Raw genomic sequence first — 15,721 nt, 5'->3', positions numbered from 1 at the left:
GCTGAGTTCTTTGCTCTACCGCTCTCATTGTTTAGAGAATTGACCAATACTAAATTTGAAATGTTCAATATGCTTACGGTTTGACCCACCCACCCTGCCACACTGCTCCAGTGCATGAGACCACAATACTCGTTCTGTTGCATTTTAAGCCACTCTTCCTGCCCAGGAAGCAAGCAGAGCCGGCGTGAGGCGTAATACTCATCCTACCACATTTCAAGCCACTCTTCCTGCCGCATTTCAAGCCACTCTTCCTGCCGCATTTCAAGCCACTCTTCCTGCCGCATTTCAAGCCACTCTTCCTGCCGCATTTCAAGCCACTCTTCCTGCCGCATTTCAAGCCACTCTTCCTTTCCTATCCAGGAAGTAAGCAAATCCGTCGTGAGGCCACATTACCTGTCCTGTCGCATTTCATGCTACTCATCATGCCTACCGCTCCCTAATTTGTCAACGCGAGTGCCAGTCGAAGGACAGATACGGATTATTTGCGCGAGTAGAGAAGTCATATAGGGCAACATCGAGGCAGAGCTGGGAGTATTCTGTAGCTGTGGTATAAGAGCCTGTAAGTACAGTAGGCAACTCTCCATAGTTGCCTACGATATGAGCAGTCAAACTTTGATCAAAGACATGAAATTCCTCAAGTTAACTCAGTTAGCGAACACAGCACGATCACGGCTAGAGACGTGCGGTGACACAAATAAAAACTTTTTGAAACTTTCTTGGAATCTATATAGCTATTGGTATGCGTAGTCTCATTCAGTAAAAATTTCGTACAAAATGGAAAATTCCTGCTTCAATACAGGTTAGTAATGGACTGTCAGGGTAGACAGTACTGCAGAAAATGCATCTATGGAATGCACGCCACTGGGTAAGTGTCGATAGTCGTAGAAGGCTATTCACTCAAAAGAGTCAGATACACAATTTATTTTAAAAATCTCAACTCCGAGCAGTGAATTTAACTAAAATTTTCATAGATGAAAAGTTCTATACTTTACACTCGGTATCCATGTCTTACATTATATAATTAAAGTGTGACTAGTAAACCACTGGACCCATGTGACCATTAGATTTCATCGTGTTAAAATCATTGCAAGCAAAGAGGTATACTCTGTGATCGCAAGACACGAGGTCTTTGCAAAAACGCCTTTCTAACTAGTACCAACAAAGTTTCTGTTTTGAAAGTTGAAGTAGCAACTCGTGCTCCTATCTCAGTGCTTATTGAGTGCCCCCCACTCGCGCAGGGGAGGGAGGGTGGCGCGGTATGAATATTCAGCGCGCGAACACACTTATGATGTAGAGCTGAGCCGGGCGGACACCGCACCCGACACTTGTATGACAATCCTACGCGTCAGGATTACTCCTGCCTTTACAAGACAATGTTTGTCTTTTCTTCTATTCTTAACATTTTTATCGTATTAACAGGTACTATAGGCCTATTCCTTAATAATGTTTCGTAAACTCGAGAATAATAAAGAATAAGATACGAAGTCACCTTTATATATCACTCTCGGTCTAACGCAATACTATAGAAAGAGAAAGATAGAAGTGAATTCGAAACTCGTACTTGCGAGCTATACAAAATATTGTTACAGAATAGCCCTCCGGATAATAGTCCAGCGCGCGAGGTTCGAACCCGTGAACTTTGGTCGTGAGTCCAGCCCTTTTACCGTTGAGCTATTGATCTATTGAGTACATATTACCGTAAAATGATGAACTTTCAACATTATAATCTAAATTACAAAATTTATTTCAAGTAGGCTCAGTTTACAAGCACTTTTGAAACGTCAGTTGACTATTTGTAAAGATTCTACCATCGGTTCGGAGGGCAGATTCTGCTGAGAAGAACCGGCAATAAACTCAACAGTTGTTCTTACCTTTAAAATCCATACATATTTACTATTGTACTGTGTCTAGATATATGAGAAACCAGAGTCTGTATCACATTGTATGAATTTCTTTTTCTTTAGACGGCTTACCTTCATCTAAATTCCATTCTCCGCCACTGCTAGGTAGGTATTTAGTTGTAGATTTCAGATAGGTGCGTTCGCTAGGTAGGTAGTTGTAGATTATGATCAAACGGTTTTTACAATGATGGCGACTTAAAAGCATTCGCAGCGAGTCAAAGGAGGCGAGATAATCTCACCTCTGCACCTCTCCCCACGCCCATTGAGATATTTTAAATTTATTACATATTATAATGTGGATTTGGGAATATTTAATTCGAGATAACGCGTTCTAATTTCCTCCGCAGAGCCACGACTGATATCGTTACATTTCGTGTGTAATGTACAAGAATAAAGTCGCATACTTTATTCTTGTACGCCTTCGTATAAGTCTGGAAAAAAACTTTTCTTTAGGTTGATTTAATTTTTTATAATGCTTCTTATCATGTTTGATATTCTAATGTTTCTTATCCAGTGTTTGATGAACTGAGAGAAAAATGTTTAGCTGATACATTTGCGTAGAGCGGTGAAGTTCGTGACGTGATATGAAAATGGTGACTCTTAGAGAAAAAGTAGATTTTTTTTGTTTATGATGCACTCACAATTTAATCTTCGATCTCAAAAATAACGCTTTAAATATTAGTGCGAAATTCTCCAGTCGCTGGATGTTACGCGCGATACCCTTTCACGTCGAGGCGGCCCCTTTGACGCCGGCGGCATTTGTCAAATGACGACCGAGTCAAAATGAACTTAGGGCCTAGTGGCAGTTTGATACTGTTACTGTCATGTAACGTAAACGCGAATTTCTAAGAAATTGAAACGGTGCCATCTAGTGGCACTACTGCACAACTGTTTCAATTCCATATAAATTCGCGTTTACGTCAACGCGATAGTAACAGTATGAAAATATTGAAAACTCCCACTAGGCACACAGTTTACAGTTACAGGTCACTCACCCGAGCGGGGCGGCTGGTGGCCGGCACGCGCGGCGGTGCGGCGGACGCGCGCGGCGCTGGCGTGCGGCAGCGGCGGCGCGGGGCGGCGCGCGCGGGCGGCGGCGGGTCGGGCGTGCGGCTGCGGCGCGGCGCGGCCGGCGGCAGCGCCAGCAGCTGGCGGTACAGCTCCAGCTCGTGGTAGAACTCGGGCGAGGCGGGCTGCGACGGCTCCCCCGCGCCGCCCGCCACCTCCGCCGTCAGCCCGTTGAGCACGAGGCGGCGCGCCGCCATGCCGCGCGCGGCGCCGCATGGGGCCGCTCAGCGCGCCCGCCCGCCCGCGCTCATGGCTCGCGCCACACGCTCACTCCACACCACTCACTGACTGCATTTATTGCACGACACTACTTCAATGTTTTCACTAAAGTTTCAAAGTGTACCTACTCAATATGTAGTTTAGAGACTATAAGCAAGACCTAAAATAAAATAAAAATGAAGCCGGTACAATTAGAGCTACAGTCCATACAAAATATGTTAATTATTACAAAGAATAGCTGCATCGTACCTAGGTACTATTTATATTTACCTCTATCAGAGTCTTACCAGCTCTACACTCTAGCTAGATGCCTAGATAACAGTTTAGCTGTTTGGACCCACCGCGCAAATCCAATGCCGATAGACGGGCGTAGGTTGACAACATTTTACTATGTAATCTAATAGGTAATCTAGATCAGAATTCCAAGATATCTAGCGCATATACATAGTCTAACCAGCGAGACGAAGCAGAGATGTCAACCTGTCGTTATTTTCAAAAAAAGATTCCGACGACTCCTCTTTTTTTAAGTCGGTTAAAAATAACACAAATCCCACCCACATCTAACCTTTTATGATTATTAGACATTCGGATTCAGGACAAAACTACAATTTTTAAAATTGGTTTTATAGTAATAATTTTGTTTTGACGCGTACGAGTTGGGTACGTTATTAGAGTAAATCAAAGTTGTGCTTCCTGAATATTTTTATCTGATACAGGTCATTGTCTGGATTTGCCGACGAGTTAATAAAAACACCTATAATAGTCTCGATTTTTTAATCCTGATTAATTAAATGCAACCAGAACACCTATACCTATATTATATAGAATATAGTATATATTATATAGAATAGAATATAGTACCTATATTCTATTCTATACTAGCTTTATTATATTACCTACAGATTTGCAACATAAAATAAGCTATTGTCAATTAACCAATATGGAATAACAATTGTTCGTTTTATAAACAGTGATCAAAATGACAGTGTACTAAAAGTAAAGTTAGTTCGTCACTAAAGTTTGCACGTCCCACCACGTGCGAGCTCAGCTGAAGGAGCAACAGACACGTCCTCACCGACGGGCGCGCGGCGCGGCACTGGGGACTGGTCGGCGGGCGGCTGCCGGTGCCGGCTCGGGCGGCTGGGCGGGCGGCGGCCTAGGCGGACAGCATGGACACGCGGGACATGCAACATTCGTACGACGAGTATCGCGTCTAGTATCGAGTTTTATATATTATGGTTTAATTTCAGAGGATGAGGTAAATCAAAGTCAATAATAATATATGACAACTGCTGGATGTCGGGAGTATTGAAATGAAACGAGCGTATTAAGATTAGTCATAATTTATTCAAATTCAAATTTATTGTAGAGTCATGAACAGTAACGAGATCGCTTTCTAGATCGCGGCCAGCAGCGGCAGCAGGCGGCGCGGGTCCAGGAAGTGCGCGGCGCGCGCGGCTGCGGCTGCGGCTGCGGCCGGCCAGCGGTGTGCGAGCAGCGCCAGCAGCGCCGTGGCGGCGCACAGCGCGGCGGCCAGCGGCAGCAGCGCGGGCGCGGCGCGGCGCGGGAACACGGACAGCGCGTGGTGCGCCGGCAGCAGCTCGCGGTCCGCGCACTGCGCGCACGCCGTGCCGCGGTACCCCGCCGCGCCCGCGCGCGCCTCCGCGCGCTCCGCCGCCGCCCACGCCGCCGCCAGCAGCCGCAGCGCGCCGTCCGCCGCGCGCCAGTGCCGCAGGTGCCAGAAGGCGTAGGCCACGGCCTCGCTGTCGCCGCGCCGCAGCACGTGCTCGGGCGGCAGCGTCAGCGGGCGCAGCTCCAGCAGGTACTCGGGCACGTGCGGGTTGAAGGCGATGGCGCGCCGCAGCGCCTGTAGCGCCGCCGCCTCGGCCGCCGGGCCGCTGGCGCCACGCGCGCGCAGCAGCGCCGTACCGTAGGCGGTGGCGGCGGAGCGCGGCGCGGGCGTGTCGTCCAGGCGCGCCAGCAGCGCGTGCGCGTCGGCGAAGGCGCGCTGCTCCAGCAGCACCTCCAGCAGGTTCTCGTGCAGCTGCAGCGCCGCCAGCGCGGGGTGCGCGTCGCGCGCCAGCTCGCGGAACAGGCGCGCCGCGTCGCGCAGGCGGCCCAGGCGGCGCGCGCACATGGCGGCGCGGCGCTTCACGTGCGCCACCACGGCCGCCTCGCGCCGCGCCGCGCCCGCCGCGCCCGCCGCCGCCAGCGCGCGCGCCGCCGCCTCGCCCAGGCGCCAGGCGCGCCGCAGCACGCGCTCCGCCTCCAGCACCGTGCCCGCCTCCTCCTCGGCCAGCAGCAGCAGCGCGGCGGCGCAGTCGGGCCGCAGCGCCAGCGCCGCGCGCGCCATGGCCACGCGCGCCGCCGGCTCGCGCTCGCGCCACGCGCGCGCCAGTGCCTCGTCCGCGCCCGTGGCGCCCGCGCCCGCGCCGAACCACGCCTGGTGCTCCTGCGGACCGCATCGTCAGAGCATTGTACACCCATCCCTGTACACCCCGCCGTAAGTTGCTCTTAATGATTCTGCCTTTGGCTAGACCGAGAGAACAATATATTGACCATCAAAATTCATGTGGACATACGATAGGCATTTACTATTTACTCGTACTCTATATCTGTACCACACAAAAAACTTAGCATTTACAGTAAAGCCAGTATGAAAATGAACCTCTGACCTGTGCGGACAGGTTCATGTCGTAGTAGGTGAGCGGCGCGCGGCGGGCGGCGCTCCACAGGCGGCCGTACTCCGCGCCGCGCAGCAGCGACATGGGATTGCGCCACACCTTGCACTCGCCGCCCTCGGGCTCCGGACTAGTCGCGCCCGCGCCACTCAGCCACGGGCCCAAGTGTGTAAGCGACACCTGCAAATTAATGATTTTTTTTTTGATATAACTTCTTTATGCACGAGTAACTTGATGTGTTACGAAAATTGTAATTGGACGATGTAGTACAGTACATCGTGTTTGTTACTTTAAACTACCAGTAGATGGCGTTCTTAGAGAACTTTGAAACAATCCCTTTTTATACACTACAACAATCTGTTGCTGTCATGCCTGAGACTGTTAACTAGCACTCTGTTTTTTTATTTCTAAAAGTAGTTGTGGTCTCCTACCTTACCTTATCAGCTAATAGACATAGGGATTCTTGCATGGACCTCCAAGCGCAATAATATTGAGCCACCAGCAGCCAACGGCTCCTTGCAACCCGCTTGATATCCTCGGTCCATCTAGTGCGGGGACCCCAACATTCATCTGCTCTTCGAACTATGTGGCTCGCCTATTGCCACTTCAGCTTTGCTTGCTGAGCAATGTCAGTGACTTTGGTTCGTCTTTGGATCTCCTCATTGCTGATTAGATCACGCAAGGAAACTCCAAATATAGCTCGCTCTATCGCCCGCTGAGTGACTTTGAGCCTCAAAATAAGGCACAGTCAGACTATGCTGACTATGGGCCTGACTATGGTCTAAACCACACTAGTTTTTTATATTGAATGACAAGCCAACCCTTGCCTGCAATCTCACCTGATGTTAGGTGACAATGTAGTCTAAGATGAAAGTGGGCTAATTGGAAGAGGTCTGACTCTGATGGTTTTACACAGTTTCATTCTGGCACACAAAATCGCTCGGTGGTACACTTTTGCTGCTAGAGTGATATGGTTGTCCCCTTTCACCAGACTAAAGCCAATTTAAATTAAATAAAAAAAAATTAAAAAATAGGCTCTATTCACTGACAGCTTGTTACTTACTAAATAATAATACTTAATTTAGTTAGTTACACCAGAGCAGTCAGGTTGTACTTCGACATAGGCCTCCTCCAGACCTTGTCACTCTGCTCGGTCTCTAGCTTTTGCCCGCCATTCCTTCAGCAGATGATCTTCCCATTTTTTGTGTGATCTTCCTTGCCTCCCTCGCCTTAGCTAATTCAGTAAACATAAATTCCTAAACAGACCTGAGATGGGAATCGAGCCGAGATTCAAACCTCTCTGATTAGAACCTCAGGTGTACCAACTGTGCCAGACAGATCGTGATAGGTACATCGTCTGTCACACGACTGGCACAACGACAGCGGCTCGCCACTGTCCGCAGTCCTCGTACCTGTTCAATAAAGGAGGTCCCGTACTTGCGGAAGTACCACCACTCAAAGATGAGGATGAGGCCCGAGATGAGGGACGAGGTGCCCGTCAGCGCCACGTAGAACTTGGGCGTCAGCGCGCCCAAGAACGTCGACGAGTCCCACATCGTACCCGCCGGTCAGCACCAACACCGCTACCGAAACCTTCCGTATATGTACGCGATATAGAATTCCACTTCACTACTATCACTTTCTGAATTAAACCATTTCACGATATTTCTCTTACATTATAAATAATACATAATATTGTTTAATAAATAAAACAATAAACAAATTATTGGAACCACAATCACGTCAAAACATTGCCCACAGACCTACAGAGACAGAAACAGAAGTCAATGTCATTGTCAAATCATTGATTTTAGCGATTTTACCTCGGACTAATTAGACTGCCTCGCTGTTCTATTAAGTATTGCTCGCTAGACGTTACCCATCTGTCAAAATATAAAATCAACGATCTAAAGCTTAAATAAAATCTTTCTATGAAATCGATGTTTCATTGTAATTGTAAACATTTTCGTCGTGTAATAATGTATTTTAGAGTTGTTGAAACGGTTAACAATTTGTAGTTTACTAAAAGATAAAGTATTTTTAAAATATTTTTAAAATATAATTGTATTTAGAAATTTGTATAAAAACAATATACATAAAATATAAGAATCGATTCTTAGCCGGAATCTGTGTAACAAAATAACCGATGACTTTGTCAAAGTTGTATTAGTTTGTATAAATTAGTTTTATTAGTTTGTATAAATTAGTTTGTAAAAAAATATTGCGATTCAAATAGTTGTGTGTAGTGTAAGGAAATAAAAAATATTTATTGGTGTTAACTATTTTCGATGTGTGATTAATTTACCTCGTTCCCATAGAAACAAAATAAACGACAAATAATTTAGTTTTTAGAGCAAAACTAGTCCTTAAGTAATTAATCTGATTCTGAGGATTTTATTAACATCATTTTTTAAAATAAACTGATTTGGATAGCTCTGAGTTCTAGCTTTATTGAGTCCAATTGACCCATGCGTCATTTCTCTATCTACCTCTTCTAACTCTTCATCTAAGTCGGGTAGTGTGCACAAGTGAAGTGTATCGTTCTATTTTAAAACTTGCAACACACAAATGACGTTGACAAGTACGACCCCTGTCAATTTGTAATGGCAACATTTGCCATTTGACGTTTCGGAATCATAATAAAAAAAATTTACGTGGAGTCGGAGTCGAAAGTAGACAGTAGTAGTAATACAAAACATTCATCCAAACATAATCGATATGACGACACGCACTTTATAAATGAAGGCTATCGTGTTTTGAACTGCCAGTTGGAAACGGTAACTTCGGTGAGACGTTCGGCTACAGTGCGAGCCAACGTTGTACGTGGAAAGCATCTCGAAATCGAATAATATTCTGTATTTTCGTTAGTGTCCAGTGAGTGTCAGCGATTACATAAAATGCCTTGCCCATTCCTAGGATCAATGAATCAAGGATTCGTGCGAAATTATGGCAGCGCGTTACTCAAGCAATATGGGAACCTTTGCCCGATTCTCTCGCGAGGTTTCCGTTCGCTCGGGGTCGACGAAACCAAGTGCCCGTTCATTCAGGAAGCTCCGAAGGAGATGACCGAGGACATCAAGGAGCCCGCACCGACCTACCAATACGAGAAGTTCTTCAGTGAACAGATAAGTGCCAAGAAGAAGGACTACTCTTACCGTGTGTTCCGGAAGGTGTCCCGGCTGGCAGCGGAGGGCATGTACCCGCAGGCGCTGGAGGGCGCCGACAACCGGCGCGTGACGGTGTGGTGCGCCAACGACTACCTGGGGGCATCGCGCCACCCCGCGGTGCAGGACGCCGCCACCTCCGCCATCAAGTCGTACGGCACGGGCGCGGGCGGCACGCGCAACATCGCCGGCAACTCGCAGATGACTGAAAAACTTGAAGCCGAGATCGCCAAACTGCACAAAAAGCCTGCAGCCTTGATCTTCAGCTCCTGTTTTGTTGCCAATGATGCAACATTGTCAACTTTAGCCAAAATACTGCCAGGGTGTGTAGTTTACTCGGACGCGGGCAACCACGCGTCCATGATACAGGGAATCAGGAACAGCCGGGCTCCTAAGCATATATTCAGGCACAATGACCCCAACCACCTTAGAGAATTACTGTCCGAGTCACCGGCCGGTGTACCCAAGCTAGTCGTATTTGAGACTGTCCACTCCATGAGTGGAGCTATTTGTCCTTTAGAAGAAATGTGTGATATTGCTCACGAGTATGGAGCTCTAACTTTTGTAGATGAAGTGCACGCTGTAGGGTTGTATGGAAAACATGGTGCAGGGATCGGGGAAGAGAGAGGCTTGGAGCACCACATAGACATTGTGTCGGGAACTTTGGGTAAAGCATTTGGAAATGTAGGTGGGTACATCGCTGGCTCAGAGCTTCTGATTGATACAATCAGGTCTTTAGCTCCTGGATTCATATTTACCACAGCTCTTCCACCGCCTACTTTAGCGGGCTCCTTGGCAGCTATACGCCTTCTAGCTAGTGAAGAAGGCAGAAGTATGAGAGCAAAACACCAAGGAATCGTACGATACTTAAAATTATCTTTACTTATAGCAGGTCTTCCCCAAATGCCATCTGTGAGTCACATAGTCCCTGTTCCAATTACGGGAGCAGACAAGGTGGCGAAGGTTGCTGAGTCTCTTATGAAAAGAGGACATTACGCACAAGCTATAAACTACCCAACGGTAGCTAGAGGGGAGGAACGCTTGCGGTTTGCACCGGGGCCGCACCACACTCCGGAAATGATTGACAGCCTCATCACTGCCTTGATTGAATCATTCCATGAAAATAACATAAGTTTCGACCAATTTATGGTCAACGGCACTTGTCGTGAGTGCAGTATGGAGTATAAAGTCGATGTCGCGTATGAAGAACCATACAAATACACCATGATTGCTGCATAATTGCATATCATATAGACGGATGCTTCTCTACAGCCAGATTTACATTGGATCAGATAGTAGCATGAAAATCTTGAATTAGATACAAAGTTGAGAATAAACTAAGAAAAACTAGAAATTTAAATAAGATATAGAAGTTAAGGAGTAAACTCAAAATATTTAAATTTACGGATCCTAGTAAATACATATATTATTCTAGGACCACAAAAAATCTTTACATGTTGACTTTGTTAAATAAATATATTCATAAATGTTAAGTTTCTGAACCTATGTAAATTTGCCTTATTTATATGTGCAAGTATAAAAATTACATAAAAAAATATATTGAAAAGTTGCAAAGTTTATTTCAGTTGTTACTATATGGTGTGGTTATGGTAGGGATAAATAAAAGTATGGTGTAATTTAGTCTATTGTATCATTTATTTCCTGTACAACTTTCGAACCCTCAATTCATCCCATTTCATCCATTCATCCATTGACCCCTAAAAGAATGTTTTGTAAAAATCTGATCAGTCTGGAAGATTCATAATATTTGGTTGTCTGTACAAAGTTTGTGGCTTTAAAAATAAATCATAACTTTATCTTAAAAATGCTTATGTATACCTAAACAGTAAACATATCAAAAATGCCCATAAATGAATGATCACATAAATGTTAAAATTTTTCAAATTCAGACAAAACTATTTTTATTTCAAACATAACTGAATGAGGTATCTAAAGGGGCGTAAAATGAATTTTCAATCAAATCATCTTATTTGCTAATCTTGCAGTCTCTGCTCTGTCAAAACGTATCCTTGGCTGTTTCAGCCGTCTCTTAATCCCAGTATTTAATGACTCCGTCCCAACCTGCTGTGAGAAGTCTGCTGGGCTCATGGGGGTGCCATAGAGAGGTGATGCAGACTCCGTCGTGAGCCTTCCATTTCTTGTAAAGCTTCGTGGTCTTCCAATCCCATATGTAGCATTTGCCGTCCGCGTCACCCGACACGAGGTAGCTGCAACAAAGAAACCGTTTCTTATGGAACCATTACAATGAATTAAAAAAAAATATATGTCTTAAAGTCTCTAGGTATACCTGGATCACGGTTAAATACCGGGACTATCATGAAATGAATTTTTTTTTACCACAAAATGTTTACCCGCAGAGTGAATCAATGGATTGGTAAAATATCTGCTACAGTTACCATGTCTTTGACATTGAATATGTAACAATTCTTATATTTCTTCTCGACCTTTTTAAAATATACTCGTATCTAGGACTTATCGTTTCTTACTCCGAACACATGAAATTGAGAGTCAAGTACAAAACCTAAATACTTATAGTAGAACGTTAAGTCTTAAATATGAATTGATGACTTCCGTTGTTCAATAGTCCGAAAAACGGGCCCCCCACACACTGCACGACTGACGTGGGAAGTAGCAAGAAAAGCAAGCAGAGATGTTCTGTGGTAATATTACTCGTCCTGCCGCATTTCATGCCGTTCGACCTGACCATCGCTCTCTATTTTGCCGGTTTTGAATCCTAGTCTAGGACTGGCGGCATTTCATTTCTCGTCATGGACCACCTATTTGAAATAATTTTTAAAGAAAAAGAAACAAAATATTTTTGCACAAGTTTTTGGTCCTTTTACCAGTCTGTGCGGCGTCGCGCGTATAGAGCTATGTGTGGCAGCGGTATTATGAGTGGTAAGTCAATGGTCCAAACTCCAAAAGGCGGGGATGTAACACAAACATGATATTTTAGGCTGCAAGCAGTACAAGTACCCAACGTCTAGAAGTAGTCGTAACTACGAACGATAAACAGTTTACTTGCTGGGTAGGTACCTAGATAATTAGTTTATTATGTAAATACGAGTACACGATTGTAGGAAGCTTAAGAACTTCTTACTGTCTAGACTAGACTATAATCCATTTCGCAATACATAACCTTAGACTAACTCAGTTCAGCAGGGCTATTCTTTGACTAAGTTTTTTATAACTTGCAAGTGCTAGTTTTGAATTCACCGCTATCTCTCTTCGTCTAACACGATACTATAGAAAGAGAGAGATAGAAGTGAATTTGAAATTCGCTCGAGCGAGTTAAAAAAATGTCGTTACAAAATAACCCTACAGTCCAGTATTTGAATTAAAAATGTCGAGTGAAAATAAATTTTAATGTTTTTACATTATTAGGTATAATAATGATGGCGAGGAAAATTGCATCCGACTATTGTGTCTGCGGGAGCACTAAATAGAATATTTGTTAAACAATTGTTACCTACTTTAACCGGATCCTACCTCTGGCTCTACAAAGTGAATGAGGATATTCTCGCGGAAGTAGAAGAGGTCACTTCTAATAAATGTGTAATGTCATTGTTACGAACTGTAAGGTTTCAGGTCGGGATTAACGTAGGTATGGGTAAATTTTCCACTTGCGGCTCTTAGGGTAAATTACTAAACTGAGAAACGTCATTAAAACTAGTTCAGCGGGAATTATTTATAGCCGTAACATACAGGGTTTATAACGTCCATACTTAAAGGTTAACAAGTACCTTCGCCTCAGGTACCTTCGCCTCGTGAAGGACTTGCGCTGGCATGTCCACCGTTGTGTTGCTCTATTATAGACAATGCAATTCCCTAGCCACTGCGGCATTTTTTTTTTTACGGCTGGTAAAAAAAAAATGCCGCAAGTCTCTGCTCGGTAACAGAGTCGGTACTCGTGGTTGAGTTACCTACTACTAGTAAAAGGTACACAATTTAGCGATTTAATAAAATCTATACTAATATATAAAGCTGAAGAGTTTGTTTATTTGTTTGATTGAACGCGCTAATCTCAGGAACTACTGGTCCGATTTGAAAAATTCTATCAGTGTTAGATAGCCCATTTATCTAGGAAGGCTATAGGCTATATATTATGACCGTTTTCCCATGGGAACGGGAACCACGCGGGTAAAACCGCGCGGCGTCAGCTAGTTATATTATAGTTATGCAATCACTATGATTTAGCATAACGCCTTGTTAAGTAATTGATAACAATTTAGTATCAATTATCATCGTGAACCATGAAGAATAATAATGTATTAATGTAATTAGCATTCAGGTTAGTTATGTGTTTCTAACTTGTAAAAATGCGAGTTTTGAATTCACCTCTATCTCTTTCCGTCTAAAACGATACTATAGAAAGAGAAAGATAGAGGTGAATTTGAAATAAGCACTCGAGTATCTACTATAGTATAAAAATAAGTCGGGTTTTCCTTCCTGACGCTATAACTCCAGAACGCACGAACCGATTTCCACGGTTTTGCATTCGTTGAAAAGGTTTCGGGATCCGTGAGGTTTATAGCATAGAAAATTCAGGAAAAGGTAGGGGTAGGGTAGGGTATGGGTAGAGTTGGGTGGGGGTAGTTGAAAGTTTACATCGAGTTTCACGCAGGCGTCCGCTAGTGTATAAAAATATAGTTACAGAATAGCCCTATAGTTTAGTACCTATTTGAACTGAAAACTTTAGACTGAAATTTTGATGTTTTTACATTTTTAGGTATAATAATGATGACAAGGAAGATTGCATCCGACTATTGTATGTCTGCGGGAGCACTAAATAGAATATTTGTTATACAACACACAATTGTTACCTACTTTAACCGGATCCTACCTCTGGCTCTATAAAGTGAATAAGGATATTCTCGCGGAAGTAGAAGAGGTCACTTCTAATAAAATGTGTAATGTAATTGTTATTAATTGTAAGGTTTCAGGTTGGGATTAACGTAGGTATAGCTTCATTTTGCACTTACAGCTCTTAGGGTAGATTAATAAACTGAGAAACACTAAAACTAGTTCAGCGGGGTTTATTTATAGCCGTACTTAACATGGTTAACGTCCATACTTAAAGGTTAACAAGTAACTACCTACTCCTCAGGTTGACGGACTTGCTGGCATGTCCAGCGTTGTGTTTCTCTATTATAGACAATGCAATTCCATAGCTATCTGCTTGTTCCATCAGTTAGTCAATGATATTAAATACTGTAGATGTGTTACTAGGTCATGAAAAAATGAGGAGCTCAAAAGAGGAAATTTCCACATCTCAATGATAGTTGTGGTCAACAAAGAACGTTATTTAGACAAATAATATCAAAATATCGTCTACAATGTCGAGTTGTGTGTTCAGGATGTGTAAAAACTATATACATGTACCTAAGTAAATAATGGAATAAATAAATTAATTAAACAAATAAAAAACCCGACTGCATGAAGTAGAAAAAAACTGAAAAAAGTCGGGACAATTGCTTTCTACACTTCTGGACTGAGCTTGTTTTACTTTTTAGTTTTTTTATACTTTATGCAGTCGGGTTTTTTTATTTGTAGTACCTACGATAATTTATACGTCCAACCGAGGTTAAGCAAATATTCAAAAAATTCTACGGAACGGTCGGTGGGCGAATCCGACTCGCACTTAGCCGATTTTTATAATCAATATATTTAATTTAGTCTATTTTATAACTTCACTTCACAAACCTGCTCGCACCTATAGTCATCCGCATTGTTCGTATCACTTTTTGCGGTGATTTTGTAGGGACGTAACCGATCTATATTATAAAATTATCATTGGGTATAGATACATTTTGCACTTGCGGCTCTTAGGGTAAATAATAAACTAAGAAACCTCATTAAAACTAGTTCAGCGGGATTTATTTCTAGCCATAACAGGCCTGTGTATTTGTGTAACGTCCATACTCAAATGTTAACAAGGTAGACGGACTTGTTGGCATGTCCAGCGTTGTATTGCTCTGTTATAGACAATGCAATTCCATAGCCATCTACTTGTTCCATCGGCTAGTATAAAAAATTTTCGCAAGCATCTGCTCGGTAACAGAGTCGGTACTCGTATTTGATATACTAGTACATAATATACCACTTTAACCTAAATAATAACTCTATAATTAATTATATTATAGTTATATAATCACGATGATTTAGCATAATGCCTTGTTAAGTAATTGATAACAATTTACAATCGATTATCATCGTGAGCCGTGAATAATTATTATTTATTTATGTAATAATCAGGTTAGTTATGTGTTTCTAGATGCAGATAGGCACGAGATTTAGGGTTATCATATTCTAGACGTTGGGTATCCATATTCGACTTACTGCTGAGCTGCTGAAGTCTTATTGGCTAAGTCTGCCACACACACAGAGAATTGAGACAATTCTCTGGTATGCAGGTTTCCTCACGATGTTTTCCTTCACCGATTGAGACACGTGATATTTAATTTCTTAAAATGCACACAACTGAAAAGTTGGAGGTGCATGCCCCGGATCGGATTCTTACCCACACCATCCGGAATCGGAGGCAGAGGTCATATCTACTGGGCTATCACGGCTCTTTTATACTGCTTGCAGCCTAAAATATAATGTGTTACATTGTCGCCGTCTGGACCATTGTATTACCGTCTCCTAATATTGCAGCTACAGAATG

The 15,721-nt window shown here is 43.5% G+C and overlaps 3 protein-coding genes across 3 annotated transcripts in view; 1 reads left to right on the top strand and 2 right to left on the bottom strand.

Annotated features, from left to right (window-relative positions):
* Positions 1 to 4,515: 4,515 nt before the first annotated feature.
* On the bottom strand, positions 4,516 to 7,659 carry LOC112052979 (protein ST7 homolog). Its single transcript, XM_052884579.1, has 3 exons — positions 7,282 to 7,659; positions 5,864 to 6,049; positions 4,516 to 5,640 (listed from the first exon to the last, which is right to left on the bottom strand). The coding sequence occupies exons 1-3, from the start codon at positions 7,423 to 7,425 to the stop codon at positions 4,585 to 4,587; spliced, it is 1,386 nt and encodes a 461-aa protein (XP_052740539.1). The 5' UTR covers positions 7,426 to 7,659; the 3' UTR covers positions 4,516 to 4,584.
* Positions 7,660 to 8,523: 864 nt separating this feature from the next.
* Positions 8,524 to 10,674, top strand: LOC112052984 (5-aminolevulinate synthase, non-specific, mitochondrial). Its single transcript, XM_024092237.2, has one exon. The coding sequence runs from the start codon at positions 8,767 to 8,769 to the stop codon at positions 10,270 to 10,272; it is 1,506 nt and encodes a 501-aa protein (XP_023948005.2). The 5' UTR covers positions 8,524 to 8,766; the 3' UTR covers positions 10,273 to 10,674.
* LOC112052983 (pre-mRNA-processing factor 17) overlaps positions 10,668 to 15,721 on the bottom strand; it is a 57,496-nt gene continuing 52,442 nt past the window's right edge. Inside the window, exon 11 of the mRNA XM_024092236.2 lies at positions 10,668 to 11,261. Within this exon, the coding sequence (XP_023948004.2) occupies positions 11,084 to 11,261 (178 nt within the window). The 3' untranslated portion in view covers positions 10,668 to 11,083. The remainder of the gene's footprint in view (positions 11,262 to 15,721) is intronic.

This window comes from Bicyclus anynana, chromosome 12, assembly GCF_947172395.1.
Source record: "Bicyclus anynana chromosome 12, ilBicAnyn1.1, whole genome shotgun sequence".
Taxonomy (NCBI): domain Eukaryota; kingdom Metazoa; phylum Arthropoda; class Insecta; order Lepidoptera; family Nymphalidae; genus Bicyclus; species Bicyclus anynana.
This window is presented reverse-complemented; position numbering and strand designations above follow the sequence as displayed.

Excerpts from the sequence above, each read along its gene's own strand:
- LOC112052979 (XM_052884579.1), bottom strand. The coding sequence starts at position 7,425 with ATGTGGGACTCGTCGACGTTCTTGGGCGCGCTGACGCCCAAGTTCTAC. Across the intron at positions 6,050-7,281 it reads GGACCTCCTTTATTGAACAG|GTGTCGCTTACACACTTGGG; the intron begins GTACGAGGACTG and ends ATTAATTTGCAG. Across the intron at positions 5,641-5,863 it reads ACATGAACCTGTCCGCACAG|GAGCACCAGGCGTGGTTCGG; the intron begins GTCAGAGGTTCA and ends TGCGGTCCGCAG.
- LOC112052984 (XM_024092237.2), top strand. The coding sequence starts at position 8,767 with ATGCCTTGCCCATTCCTAGGATCAATGAATCAAGGATTCGTGCGAAAT.